Below are 15,496 nucleotides of genomic sequence, written 5' to 3'. Positions count from 1 at the left end.
CTTCCATCTTTTCCAATTTGTAATCTTCTGATTGCAAAATACTGTGAAAACAAAAAAGTTCAGTATCTTGCTTTTTCTTTCATTCATGCAACATTTCGACAAAAGCTTCGAAACCCTAAAAGAACATTTGCCAATTTTCTCAGTTGCTGCACTCTGCTGCATAAAGATGACTCAATTCAACTTAAATCAAAATGAAAGTCATCTTCAGTTGTAAGAAATATATATCCTTTCCTTCAGTTATTGGCTTCAGGCTGTAACACTGTGACATTTTTAGTCGGAAAAATGGATCCGTAATCTAGGATTTCACACCATTTGGTGTGTAGAGCTTGCTGCTGGTGCTGCACAGCATGGCTGCAGTCTCCAATTCTCCAAGTTAGCAGCTGAAGGCAAGAAGTAGATTTCAACCAATTAGATACTGTGATTACCACAAAACCACATATTGATAATCACCCGTCAGTCCGTCATTGTCGTTCACCAAAAAAAATAGAATCAGCAAACAAATCAGCCTCTCATTTCAAATCCCAGAGAATGAGCAGAAGTTGCAATCCACAGCTAATCTCTGCTGCACAAACAAAGCTTTTCAGAACACTGTCATTTCATACTTTTTCTTCTCAAGTGCCTCATTAAGCTGCTGCGCTGTTAGTGTGTTCACATAACATTCCATTCAAAAGTTGCAATTACTCAGACTTCATAGATTTAGGAATTGAAACAATCTCGCCAGACGAGGCGTATTGATTCGGTAGGTGTAAAGAAGAGTGTGTGGCATGCTCTTTGTTTGTTTTTTTCGTGCTTTTGTCCATGCCTCTCTCGCTGCCTTTTAGATTTTCTTATATGCATTTTACATTTTCACATCTTCTTCTTACTTTATACCCTTTTGTCCAAATTCCAACATTGCCTTTCTTTTGCAGTGCGGTACTATAGATGACAAGGGTCTGAATCAGGGCTTGACAGAGCGCAGTCTGCAGGACGCCCAGCGGCTTTACCTCATGAACGATGTTGTCCAGCCGGAGTCTATTGATCCGCTGGTCATGCAGGATGACGTTCGCTTCTCAAACCTAGTCGTGGACATTGTTCAGGGCATGGACACTCTCTTCCATGTTATGTACATCAGCACAGGTTAGTAGTGAAAGAGGAAAACCAAAACTTTAAGATTGAGGAGGTAGGTTCCTTGCTTTATTTTGTCTGTCTCTTTTAGAGTACGGCACCATCCTGAAGGCACTGGCTACCCCCAACAAGAACCTGCAAGGCTGTTACCTGGAGGAGATGGAGCTCTTCCCATCAGGTGTTCGAGAACCGATCCTGAGCCTGCAGATCCTGCATAGTGACAGGTCACTCTTTGTTGGGCTCAACAACAGAGTCCTGAAGATCCCGCTGGAGAGATGCTCCACCTACAAAACGGAGACGTAAGTACAGCAAGCTTGTAAAAGCTCACTCATCCAGGATGGCTTTGTTTTAAATGACAGCATGTGTAAAGAATCTTGCGCCGCTGACGTCAGTGGGGTGAGGGGATTTTGGATGTCGATTTGCAGATGACTTCAGAGGCATTTGGCTGAGTCTGTTCTCTGCAGCACAAAACAAGTCCATCTGAATTAAAACGTTACAGCTCTGCATGCTTTTGTAACTGTAACATTGTAGCAGTAAAAAAACTGTGTTGCTTTGTCACATAGTTTGGCATTTCCTTCATTAGAACATCAAAAATAAACACAAAGTTCTTTTTTTTAATCTATGAATGGGCTGCAGAGAGAGACTCAGCCCATTTTTAGATAAAATACCACACTGTGTGCTCCTTTTTGATGTTTTGATCTCACAAGCCTAGATGTGACAACTGTGTGTATATCAGGGGTGTCCAACTCCCCTCCTCGAGAGCTACCGTCCTGCAGATTTTAGACAAATCCTTGTTCCAACCTACCTGAATCAAATGAATGGCCAAACTTGATGGCATGCTGAAGAGGTAATCCAACCATTTGGTTCAGCTGTGTTGGAGTAGGGATGCATCTAAAAGCTGCAGGACAGTAGCTCTCAAGGACTGGAGTTGGACACCCCTGGTGTCAGATCTTCAAAGATTTTTTTCCTCGTTCAACCACTGGACTGCTGCTCAGGATTACTCTGCTCAGTGCTGCCACCCGTGGCTGAAGGTCATATTACATTCTAAGCTTTCTTAATTATTATCATAGTATCAATTTACACCTTTGATAAGTAGATACTTTGAAGATACTCTCATTTGGGGCTGCCAACAAGGGTTGCTGTTAAATTCATTACAACATTCTGGCATCGGAACATCTCCGATTCAGTCCTTGCAGGAATCTTTGTTAAAAGCGCTCCTCTTCTCATTGTTTTACATTTGCATTTTTTTTGCTCCGTTTTCTAAAAGTCCAACTATAAAAATAATGCAAATAACAAGCTAAAAGATAGCACACCTTATTTTTCTTAAAGCTGTTATGCCCTATACATCGGGTATATATTTAATTGCTAATTTTAAGCTTTTTGGCGTTGGATTCATTTTAACTTGCTTGGTCCCCTATTGAAGACAATTATCTGTCCTCAGCTAGGATTAATGTCTGGAAGGCCTTGCCTATAATCATTAAAGTCCTTATGGAACCAGACGAATGAATGGGGTGGTATCTGCTAGCTGGAGGAAATTAATTTGTTGTGGTTTTTCTTCTTCTTTTTTTTGCAGTAAGGAAGTTGTGCATAATACAGAGACAGCACTGTTCTGCCTTTTGTTTGTGTCTGAATCAGAGGATAAATAAAAAGTTATGTGTGAAGCGACCTCATACGCTGCCAGAGAAGTTTTTCTACAGGCATGCCTTTGCGTGACAGAGGTACAAAGACTCAGAGAGGGAGGGAGGGGGGCTTTCCTCTCCCATCTCCAGCTCCAGTGTTATTCATGTGAAAGTCTCCGTGGTGGGTGAGGGGAGCTGTTTGTCGAGGCTTCTGCATCTGATCATCGCCACCTCCGTCCTTCAAAGTCAATTTCATTTTAGAATACAAATAGCTTAATGCTTTTTTTCCTGGTGTGTGTGTGTGTGTGTGTGTGTGTGTGTGTGTGTGTGTGTGTGTGTGTGTGTGTGTGTGTGTGTGTGTGTGTGTGTGTGTGTGTGTGTGTGTGGCAGTCTCCATGGTGTGATATATGCGTGGGTTGGTGGTGGACACTTTCTAATATGCATGCTGCATGATGAGTCAGCTCATTGTTTCTACTAAAAATCCAAACTCCTAGACACACCGGAGCAGACACTCACACACACCAGGAAAAGGTGACCATTGTGTTTAATAAGACGTGGGTGGGTGAGATTTGCAAGATGAGAATCAGGCACAAAAGAGGAACAAGAAGAAAGAGATCGAAAAGGCGAGTAAAATAAGCTATTTAAGACACACAAAGGTGAAACGATAAGAAGAGTGGGCTCCAAGGGCATAAGAGGAAGGGGGAAGGCTGGGAGGTTGGGAAGAGGGCCGCATTTAATCTAGTTTGTGATATTCTGCTCACCCCTGCACTTCATACGTATTATCTTTCACATTGCTCTGCAGCCAAAGGCAAAACGAGCTGGAGAATACAACAGTTTTGAACCTGTCGGTTGGGGTGACACCTGAGCTCATTTAGTTGGACTTAAGTGACCAGAAAAAAAACAGATGTGTGATATTGAGTTAGGAGATTGTGGGGGGAAAGAGAAATGGCCAGGTAGTGAGAATTCATGCATGTGAATAGGCCTGCAGCTTATATTTTCATTAAGTGCTGATCTGATCCAATTACTCAGATATGCCAATTAAACTTTCCAGAGCCAAAGTTGGGTTTTCACATCTTGTTTTTTCTTTTTTTTTTTTAGTCTCATGCTCAAATCAGAAGTTGTTCACCAAAGAAACGCTGTTTTCTTTTACACATACTGCACACGGAGGCTTAAACAGGTTTTCGGTTGTGTTACACAAGCGTATTGTCAAGCTATTCTCAAATGTATTGTTCAGAGTAAATACACTGTGGGAAAAAAGGAATGGCCTGTGAAACTGCCAGTGGCACTGCTTAATCAGCAAGACTAGTGCTTGTTGCTGAGTATTTAAAGCTGAACCAGATAAAATTCACAGCACATCATATCGCTCAAATATACTCTGGAGAGCTTAACTGGACAGGTTACAGAGCTGGAAAGCTGCTCTAACGTACGGAAAATGCAAAGCTGAAATCTAGTTGCTGACACATAGCTGACAGTCACACTTTGTGTATAAAGTTCTCATCTGTTATCATCTATTGAGAATATGTATCTTATATAGAACTTACAAGAAATGACATGCATTTTAAAAAAACACATTTCAGTGTGTACTACCTCTTTAATTGTCCACGGCTGTGTACAAAACGGACTGGATCAGAGGTCAGGCCTGTTTGTTCTTTCACTGTGTCTTCCTGAGTATCTCTCTGGGTACACACTGTTAGCACTGCATGAAAAAGGTCCACCTGCCCTTTTGCTCTTTCCTCCTCTGAGTTAGCTCCCAATCATTGTACTGTTGTCTGAATGAGTGGAGTGAATTTCCCTCCCGTGCTGTGTGCAGCCATCCTATTCCCATGCAGCCATATATTCATTCACACCCCGGTAACAACTGAATAATCTGATATGGTTATATCAGCGAACAGCGGCCCATTAGCAGGCACACTATTATGACACATAAACAAACACTGAAGCAGGTGAGACATGATAATTATTATTATCAGCTTTGTTAGAAACCAGGTAACTGTTTAATGGACAGACTGAATAGCTGTGATGCCGAGATCCTTCATTTAAGGTTAGTTTTATCATTTCTGTAGCCACGTGGGTCCCGCGGGCTCTAAGTGATGCAAATTTTGCTATCAGAGGGGGAATGCGAAGGTCTGTAGGGATGTCTGTGTGTCCTCCAGTTTGTTTGGAGTGCCTCTATAGAGTGACGCAGAATTCTGGACACAGAGAAACTCTCCATCACTACCCACATGTAAAATTCACCTTAAAGTGGTTTTTGAGTACAGTGGTACAGCAGTTAGCCCTGTTGCCTCATGGCAAGAAGGTCCTGGGCTTCCTGTGTAGAGTTTGCATCTTCTTTTTCTGTGTTTGTAGGAGTCCTCTCCACATAATCTTGATCTCGCAGTCCAAGGACATGCGGTTAGTGGGGTTAGCTTAGTTGGTGATCGTGTTGGCACTGTGACCTCTCGCCCCATATCAATTGGGATAGGCTCCAACCCCCTGTGACCATTTGTTGGATAACGAGAAGAAACTGGATGGATAGAGTTTTCACCCTAGTATTTTGGGAATGTAAAACATATGTAATTTCATACCAAGGGGGAAGTCATTCTGCTGCTAAACTGAATAAAATGCCTCGCTTAAAGTACTCACTGATTTATCTACATCACACTCTAACACTTAATGCCGACCTAGCAGCTAGTTTGATACAGGAAGGTGGAGGTGCCCCTCTATATTTATGCGCCACAAGCAATGTTGTCATTGTTGGCTACAAGAGCGAGTACAGTAGTTCTCATGTACTCCTGGCATCTGGGGAAGTAAACATGTAGTGGATTAGTTTTATTTATTTATTAATGCAAATCATCAAAACAGGAATCCTCTGTGTTAGTACATTACACCGCTAGTGAGGCTAATGTTTATTAGCTTTGGCTCTAAGCCCATTTTAATGGCATCTCCTCAGCTTATACCAGATGACTCCACAAGCTTCATGAAATTCAGGTGGGAGTTTTTAGAGCAATCTTTCTGAAAGAAAGACAAACGGTGCTGAATATATCATAGAATATGCAATTAAATTTGAGGATTTTTTAGAGAAGGTAATTATTTTGCATTAAAGCAATATGTTCCATCAGCACCAGCAGACTGCAGGTGTCTCCGCTTGTCCTGGGTACACTGGGTGAAAACAGAGGTTTTATTAATAATAATGGATTGGATTTATATAACGCTTTTCAAGGCACCCAAAGCGCTTTACAATGCCACTATTCATTCACTCTCACATTGGTGGAAGCAAGCTACAGTTGTAGCCACAGCTGCCCTGGGGCAGACTGACAAAAGCGAGGTTGCCATAATCGCACCATTGGCCCCTCTGGCCAACACCAGTAGGTAGTAGGGTAAAGTGTCTTGCCCAAGGACACAACAACCAGGACAGAGAGCCCGGGGATCGAACCGGCAACCTTCCGGTTAGAAATGTGCTTCCCAACCCCCTGAGCCACGGTCGCCATGGCTTATTAGCCTTTAGCCGTTAGCGAGCTGCACCTATAGTCCATAACCAATGCCTCATTTTCTTTGGGTCAGTCAAGCAAGGCCATGCTTTATCCAGAAAGGTCCTTAAAGAGACACAAGTTAAACTGAAGGTTCTACATACTTACTTTTAAAGATCAAAGCATGCATAATAACATATATTCAAAGACAATAAACCTCACAGCAACAACAAGCTAACACTGAGTTGATTTGAACTGTTACCAGTTAAAATCTCAATTACATAAAGTGCCTTTACTGTTCAGTTTTTCATTGCCATTGATCCACATTAGCGACGACGTCGGGGCTGAAAACCCTGAGAGCAGAACAACGTTTGCATCGTCGTCTTTAAGTCGAGTGCTTTTTTTATGTTACGCTGCTAAACCTTTTCAAGCGCTGTTGATTTGTATCCTTTTAGTGATGGCTTGCAGACAAACGTTACAGCTTGTCTTGCCGTTTTTTGTGTGTGTGTCTGCATGCCCGTGTGTGTTTGTCCTTCTATTTGTGGTAATTATATTTGACCTGGCCAATTGGTACCTCTGGCTAACAGTACCGCTCTGTCCTCCACACAGCCCTCTATCTCTCTATCTCACTCTGTTAGTGGAGTGATTTATTTTGGCCGCAGCAGCGTGCAGGCTTAGCTACAGCGTTGTATCCATCAGGTCTTTTTTTCCCCCCCTGCCTCTCACTGCTTACACTGAATAAAGCAAGTTAGTCCACACTGCCAAATAGATGAAACTACAAGTTTCACAGCAGCATGGTGCTTACATCCCCTACAAAAAGCCAACTTAAAAGTTGCACTTTTCCTTTACTGGACTGGTTAACTCATTTGTCAAAACTGGAGGTGTCAGACAGGGAGAAGTGGTTGTACACGGGGGTTTCAAGTTAGATGATTTTATTATTTTTTTCTTTGACTGCTTTCACAGCTGGTGTTGAGGAGAACGAGGGCAGAGCACGAGAAAAGGAGAACGTAAGACTTCTGAAACAAAAATAACTATGAGAAGGAGGAAATGCTAAATAAATTATTAGGATAATGTCGAGGAGGATGAAACGGAACAAATCAGGCTGTTCTGTAGCAGCTGCATTCTTGCAGAAAAACCGCGCCGCTCACACGTGTGCTTACATTACGTTTTATTACAAGAGGTACAGTTGTATCTGCCTGAAGGGCTCAGGCTCAATTTGCTGTTTAAGAATTTGTGGTTATGTTTGTGTTATTAATAGTGACCCAGCAGCGTTCGTGGGGGGAAGGACGCTAAGCCTGCCTGCAGCAGGAGTGTAAAACAAGGACAGGAAACCACTAAGTGGCAATTGAGGAAAACCACTGACCATTAGCATCTCCGATTGCGCCTCTGTGTGTGGCTGCTTGTTAAAACCAAGCCACTGTCGTTCTACTGGAGCTGTAGACTTCCTGTCTGTGTCAGTGTTGGGGGAGCTTACAGCCCGGTCACCGAGCAAACTCAATTTGCCGTCGGCTGCGACTGCCAGTCTGTCAGCAGGCCTCTAGAGCTCACTGCTGCTAAGCCTGTATGACCTGTCAGAGGAACACTTCACCAGCCAAGGACTCAGGCAGATGGAGGGAGAAGGTGTTCACACAGTGGATATATTTATTACTGCTCCAGAATGCTGTTCCTTTATTACAGGTTTTGTTCTGGCTTCACTTACACTTCAGTGTAATCATTTTTTTCTCTCTCTCTCTGCTTCATTCTCGCTCTGTCAGTTTCTGTCTAGATTGCTTTCTCAACATCCACTTTCTTCCAGCCTTGATTTAGGCTGACACAATGTCTTAACCTCCAGCATGTCTTTAAGCCCCCCACCCCAGCCCCACCGATGACTTGTAGTTACTATAAATCAAAGGACATTAATTATGGGGATTAATTAATGGAAATGCATTCCTGCTTTTTTGCATTCATTGAAATCAACAGAGGGGTTAGCTTCAGTCTTATTTTGAGAATATAATCCACTTTATAAACAATTTAGGCTATATCAAAGTGGGGCTAATCAATTCTTATTCTTAATTCAGAAAAGGGTCTTTCTCATTTCTGCCGCAAATGCAAAGTCCCTAAATTTCTCTCTAATAAATGCAGTAAACCATGTGTCGGTGTATGTTGTTCGCTTGTCTCGTTCATTTGATCTACATCAGATGCGCTGACTGTATTGCTGGGAACCCGAGCATGTGCAGTTCCGTGTTTGCTGCCATGTTAATGAGTGATGGTTTCATTATGGAGTCTCCTACACGTTACAGACTGTCACTCTTGTTGCCAGGCATCATCATCATCATCAAAGACACGTGTACTGTATGTATGATGTCAGTTAAAGTGGTATTTGCTCATCTCCCATCACATTCTTGCTGAGTGTTGGTCCCTGTGAATGTTAGCGCTTTTACTCAAAGCTCTGCTCATAGATAACGTTCTTGTGTATTTCCTAGTACCTTTATTAACTTGCCTCAAATTTGAGATTAGTTGTTATTTGCCTACTTTAGTTTGCTGGCAGTGTTTGTTTTTTTTCCTGTCATTGCTACAAGCCACTTAATTTCTCTGGTCACTCAGTAGCTTCTTCCTCTGTTTCTTTATTTTGGTTGTTTGTTCTTGCTTGACTTGTGACCTCACGTGTCATGTTACATCACCAGTGAGTAACAGTCAGCAAAGTAAAGGAATAAACCAGCACCGACTGGGACATCTACCTTTGCTGCACACATGAGTGTGACAGTGGGAACTGCACTGGTTAGACCAGGGCCAGGGACTGGTACTGGTCCATGAGTTGTTTGGTGCCGGGCCGCGAGAGTTGAGGCTCAGGTTTTCAGGGTTTTCATCGTTAACTTGGTTTCCCCGGGTCTTTTCCTGTGTTGTAGTTGTGTGTCTTATTTTGAAAGAAATATTTACACATTACCATAGCGACCAGAGAGTATTAAGGGGCAGAGAGGAGGATGTTACTCTCAATGTTGTTGGCGCATTTCAGGAGGACGGTGCTGATAAAGTTACACAATTACACAGTGAATTTGCCTTTATTATTATATTTATAAAATACCAGTTTTTGTCTCGGCCGTGTCATTTTATTTTATTGTATTTATCTGCAACACCTTAAAGGCCGGTCCGTGAAAATATCATCTGACATTAAACCAGTCCGTAGCACATAAAAGGTTGGGGAGTGCTGGGTTAGAACATTCTGTAATGGGAGCTTTGGTTCCTGGATTTTGTACGCGCATCCTCTATCAAGGTTTTCTTCTCTGTGTCCAAAGAAAATTTTAAGAATAGCTCCAAGAGTCCTAGGTAGAGGTTGCTTGTCTGCATTGTGATGGATGTTTGACCTGCCAAGTATAAAATTGGATTGGATGGGCCAGTATAGATGGGATGGATTATAGATTTACAACTCCATCAAAAAGGCTGACTGGGTTGATAAAATGTTGTCAAACAAACAAGAGCTTTCACCTCTTGGTTATTTTTGTCCATATTCATATTGCCCATTTCTGTGTCGTCTTTGTGTCTCATATCTTCTCCTCTCCACTCTTTCAGCCGTTTTAATATAATTTCTTATCCTGGATCTCTCCTTGTCGTGTAGCCTGTCTCTGCCGCCCCATTGTTTCTCTGTGATGATGCAGCTACTTTTTATCCACCGGGGCCAAAAAATGTACATAGAGGACAGCAAGGTTTTTCTTTTTTTGGCAGACAGCCATCTCACTTTTGTTTTCTTGAGTTTTTTTGGACACGGCACCATCAGTCTTCAGCCTGGCTCCAACTGGGCCTAATTGGATGTATTAGCGCTGAGTGCTAGCAGGAGTTCTCTCTGTTTCCGATTCATCATGAGCAGACTTCTTAAATAGCCAGCTCAGCCCAGCACAGCAGGCGGGGGTAAGAATCCCTGGGGACAGGCTCGCTCCCCCTGGAGAGAGGATGAAGAGTGCCTTGACAGCAGTGGTCTCCTAAGAGTGGATGTTTGAAAAGAAATGGCATAGCTCATATGGAGAGATGGAGAGGCTGCCGTATGCCAACATATGTTAAATGAGTCAGGCCCTCCAGACAGCCTTTGCTAACGTTTTCTCCGAGTGTCAGCGTGACATCTAATAATGGCTGAATGCAATCCATAATTTATCAGTTCTGGTGATCATATTTGCAATTATACACTGACAGCCTGCTATTAAAGGCGAGGTGCACTATTGTTTTTACGTCTGGTTGTTAAAGGTCCAATAATAAAAGGAGACACTGGGTTTTACTGCATTCACAAATGATTTAAAATGCCAATTACACCCCGACAGAATGCAGGAGATTTATCTTCTGATGCCAGTTGTCCGGACTTATTGTTATATGCGCTGCTGAGTTTTGCTGCTCAGTATGTTTAAAATTTAACAGGCCGTGTTCCATAGCTTCTCTGTTTTGATATAGTGTGCCACTGGGCATGCATGCTGCTGAATTATCAGCCAGTACCCTGCAGACTTCTCAAACGATTCACTCACACATACAGCACAAAGACACGCCCTCGTGGTGTACGAAGATGAAGTGCTCATGAGTAAGCACGCTTGCTTATGTGCACACTTACACAAATTAAGATACGCACACACTTTGTGCCATTTTCAGAGGCCTCACACTTCTCCGTATCTGCAGGATCAGCCTCCTGTTCTGGCTGACATTCCTTTGCACTTGCTTGAGGAATTAGCTTTTCTGCTCCCATCACACAGCCCTCGCTCCATCGACACTGCCTATAATTAACTTTTACAGTGGTGCTGTTTTTAAAAAATAGTGAGCCGTCAAGGCAGAATAGCACTGCGAGTTTTTGGCTGGTGTGTTATGCAGCTGTAGAAAAGGTCAGAGAGGGAGCTAAATGGTCTGGCACACTGTCTTTTTCTCCCTTGACTAGTATTAAAACTGGGATGTGGTGGAAAGAAAGGATGGGACACAAGAGTTTTAGCCATCCTATTAATATACGAAAAATAAAAAGCAGTCAGATTTTTTAATAAAAACATCTTTTAAACCCATTTTGTTAAAGATTCAGACTATGTTGAGCAACATACCACTTTAGCTGTCATACCTATTTACCAGTGAACAGCAGTTATTCACATCCCTCCTTACTGCGATTTCTAATGTTCATCCTCCACTTGTTTGGATGGATTTTCACAGGTACAAGGCTAAAACCAAAAACAGCAGAGATGCTGTACAAACTGCAAATAAAAATGGGATGCAATGATTTGCAAATCTCATAAATTCATATTTTATTCTCCGTTTCATGAAAAAGATTACCTCATTTAGAATTTGATGGCAGCAACATCTCACAAAAACGTTGGGAAACAAAACGCTGTAAATGTCAAAGGTGCTAAAAAGAAACAGCTTGAGAGGATGTAATAAATGACATAAAGGAAAATAGCAACCTCGCTAATATTACAAAAAACCCTAAACTTAAATACGAGTGATCCTCAAAACCAAAAAGAATTGCAAAAAGCATGCACAGAGAAACACCAAGGACCAAGACCCAGGGCCCCCGACAGTATAATGCCTACAGTGCTGTGATCTCTTCTGTGAGCAGTAAAGTGTTTTGCACACATTTACCTTCCTGACATAACCTCTGGTTCTGCCTTGAAGCAGCTGTTGTGAATTTGTGCTATATAAATAAAATTATATTGAACTGAATAAACACATCATAGAAAGTTCTCTTATTTTATGTTTGTCACAAAAAGCAAATTGCACCTACGCTGCTGGAAGTCTCATTGAACCCTCACATCTGTTTGTTTGCAATCCTGTTATTGATAGACACCCATCTGCACTGGTCACCCATACAGCTCTTATTGCAGCCCTCTTTAGTAAATCTGCCCCATGAGGTCAACCACTGATTTTGTCTTTTTTTTATTGTACTACAAATACATTATAAGGTCGTGTCTTTGTAGACACGGTGCTGTTGGTTGGAACATTCGCCAACCTGTTGCCTCAAAATTGGAATTATGCTGTTGTCTAAAATATTAATTTAGGTTTATAAAAGTTTGCCTATCTTGCATCTACATTGACGAAACTCAAAACAGGGGAAAGCTGCACCTTCTTACCCAGAACGGTGTAATTCACGTTTGTGATGGAGTGATAAATTCAAAAGATGTATTAACCCTCTCACATCTGCACTTCAGTTTGTCAGCCAATTTGTCAGGATCAGCTTTCCAGTTGTTCCAGTCTTCAAAATAGCTCATACTATGAGTTGCATTCATTCATGTCCCTAAATCAATGCAAACCGGGTGAATCCACCACCGAATGTCTTTCCCTGAGGTCAGAATCCTCCCAGCCTGCCTCCCGGCACATATTACCCACAGGTAATTAGGCTTTAAATCGCTACCGCCGCTTCCTTTTCGTACAACATTTATTCTCCATGAAATGCACACTTATTAATTGTTCCGCTCAGCTGATCTCTGCAGTGGTGTGTGTGCTGGAGGGAAGTTGGCTAATCAGAAAACCAAATGAGAATTCTTCAGCCGTGGTGACGACGCAAAGCCACCCGTCAAAGTCACTCCAGACACGGTGTGGTCACCCTTGAGCCAAAATGGCATCCAGCTCCTCCCTCCCCCCCTTTCAAATGATCTATTAAGTTCAGTGAACTGTGACTTTGTTGCCGACCTCATTACGATTATCGTTTCGTCGGTATCGGAGATTGCATCCAGTGTAATAGAGCCGCTTAATTAAAACGACACACACAAAGGTTACCAGTCAGTGGTCGCAAAGTAAAGGTCGTCCTTTCCCCGGCTAGCTGTGCCACAGATCACCAGAGGAACGCTGCTGCCACTCCACGCTCGCTCGTTTTGTTTGTCTGCCGGGGTCACCTCTGATTTGCTGACGAAGCAGTAATGTCTTTATGGAACCAAACCGACCTCGAGTTCATCGCTGAGCTCAGGGCCCGTTCACAGAGAGCTGTATCAACACTTGGACATTCCTCAACCTCTCAGCTAAAACACTACAGGGCTCTTCAAATAAACCATGCGTGCCTGTGCCAGGAAAACAGGGGGGGAAAGCAACAAGAATCTTTCCTTTCAGCAGAATTGAAAGACAGGAGCGAGAGAATCTCCAGCGCTGCAATTAAGGAAAATCGCAAAAGAGAAGGAGTACGATTAGAGGGAAGGACCGTAGCTGAAAAAGAGAAGCAGAAGGGGGATAGCGAGGGATGCTGAAAGTGAAGGGGCGCCTTTTGAGAGAGAGGAGTTACTCAGTTGATGCCTTTATTCTGTCTTCCTGAGGCATCCAGATCAGCTCTGGCAGCTAAGCCTCGTCATTAACAGCTTTAGATTTAATTAGCTGTCATTAAGCCTCTGTTTTACTGGGGGAGCTTGCAAATATTTAATCACTGTTTGGGTGATGTTTCATGTTAGTATTTGAGCAGAGGGAGGGACACTGCATCAAAAACTCTGATCGACGCAGTCTTTCCTTAAAATGCACGTGTGCTACTTGCTGCAGTTTAACAGAGGACTTTCATTAATGAACTTTTTTTGTTTCTGGTGGTTTTTAGTGGTTTGTTTATTTGACCTCTCCATACATTTTATTAAAGAAAAGAAACAAATGAAAACTTCTGCACTCAGTGTATAAAAAATGCAATATTCTATTTAATCAGATTACATATGTAAAATGGATTTTAATTCCTTGTAATCGGAAGGTTGCCGGTTCGAGCCCCGGCTTGGACAGTCTCGCTCGTTGTGTCCTTGGGCAAGACACTTCACTCGTCACCCGTTGCCTACTGGTGGTGGTCAGAGGGCCTGGTGGCGCCAGTGTCCGGCAGCCTCGCCTCTGTCAGTGCGCCCCGGGGTGGCTGTGGCTACAATGTAGCTGCCATCACCAGCGTGTGAATGGGTGGATGACTGGATGTGTAAAGCGCTTTGGGGTCCATAGGGACTAAGTAAAGCGCTATACAAATACAGGCCATTTATCCATACAGTTATTCACTGTGCTGAAAACTCCTTCTTCCTCTCCTCTCCGCGCAGACTGTGCTTGGAGGCGAGGGACCCTTACTGCGGCTGGGACTTTAGGCAGCGCAGATGCACCACGTTGGAGGACAGTTCTAACATGAGCCAGTGGAAGCAGAACATCACCGTTTGTCCGGTAAGAGTGACATCGCGGCCTCGTTTTCCTGTAAGAAAAGGCCAAGGGCGCCTGACTTCTTCTTACAGCGGGGGTGTAAGACGTACTGCAGGCGCTTTGTTAATGTCATCTTTTTTTTCACATTCAATAGTGGATGATACCATTCATGTGTCCGGTAAAAGAGCTGGCTCAAGTGCAGGTTATAGGATAAAGCAGAGGAAGAAAAGAAGGTGAATTTGACTAAGCTTAAACAACAGAAATCAAAGGGATTTAAGTTTAAGTTGGCAGAAGGAAGTGAATAGTAGTGCTTTTATTTCCATTTACTCCTCTAAAAACAGTCTCGTCTTTATTTTGGTAAGCAGGGCCTGTCTGCTTCCTGTGACTTATGACCGATGTGTGTTTTCCAGCTGCGGAACCAGACCATCGACGGCGGCTTCGGGCCCTGGGCACCGTGGCAACCCTGCAACAATGATGATGTTGTTGATGGTGTGAGCTCCTGTTTGTGTCGCTCCAGATCTTGTGACAGTCCTGCCCCTCGGTGTGGAGGCAAAAACTGCGAGGGCCCCACCATCGAGGTGTCAAACTGTTCAAGGTAGAAAAGAAAATATCTGAAAAGAGTGATTTTCTATTTTTCACACTAGTTTTTGAGTGCACAGTAATGCAGTGTGGGTTCTTCCTGTCCCACTGCGCGGATTTCTCCAGGTGGATGAAAGGCTAGTCTATTTGCTGAACTGTGATTCTCAATTGGCTGTAAGTGTAAAGAGAGGCAAATTCAACCAATACAGAGGCTACTAAGGTACACTTGTGTGCTGTTTTCCAAAAACATAAAGCACACAGGCCTTGAGACCAGTTGGTGACCCCCTGGCAACCTGGATTCAATAAATGTTTATTTCTACCCATTGGTAAGTGTCTTCTGCAAGCTGGTGGTTATAACTAGATCCAATCAATCAGAAAGCAGGTGCTGCACAAAAACCTTCATGGAGTTGTTTTGATTGCCGTGTTCGCTGTAGTCTGCATGTGGATGAGACCACTTTTTCTGCAAATGCTCAAATTTACTCTTCAAGCTTTGGTAAAAAGTGCAACATGAACCGGAAACAGAAAACAAAGTAAAAGTTGTTCCTTACCACTGTTAGCTACACGCTAGAAGAGGCACAAATGTTAGTTTTACTGCCACGCGTGTCTTCAAAGTTAACTGCTGGTGACTACGGCAACCAGCTAGTGACCAAACTAATCACAAGGTGGTGTTGACCGGTGGTTGCC

General features: G+C 43.0%; 1 protein-coding gene across 8 annotated transcripts in view; it reads left to right on the top strand.

Moving 5' to 3' along the window:
• sema5ba (sema domain, seven thrombospondin repeats (type 1 and type 1-like), transmembrane domain (TM) and short cytoplasmic domain, (semaphorin) 5Ba) overlaps positions 1–15,496 on the top strand; it is a 192,874-nt gene that overhangs the window by 151,146 nt on the left and 26,232 nt on the right. For all 8 annotated transcript variants that reach the window (XR_013902313.1, XM_026144737.2, XM_026144735.2 and 5 more), the window contains 4 exons: positions 909–1,116; positions 1,196–1,403; positions 14,140–14,257; positions 14,644–14,828. Coding sequence is in view for 7 of the 8 variants with exons in the window: in XM_026144737.2 (XP_026000522.1) it covers positions 909–1,116; positions 1,196–1,403; positions 14,140–14,257; positions 14,644–14,828 (719 nt within the window). In the remaining variant the exon portion in view is untranslated. The remainder of the gene's footprint in view (positions 1–908; positions 1,117–1,195; positions 1,404–14,139; positions 14,258–14,643; positions 14,829–15,496) is intronic.

The sequence above is a fragment of the Astatotilapia calliptera genome, chromosome 16 (assembly GCF_964374335.1).
Source record: "Astatotilapia calliptera chromosome 16, fAstCal68.1, whole genome shotgun sequence".
NCBI classification, from domain to species: Eukaryota; Metazoa; Chordata; class Actinopteri; order Cichliformes; family Cichlidae; genus Astatotilapia; species Astatotilapia calliptera.
The sequence above is the reverse complement of the archived record's forward strand: the minus strand, read 5'-3'. Positions and strand labels throughout refer to the sequence as shown.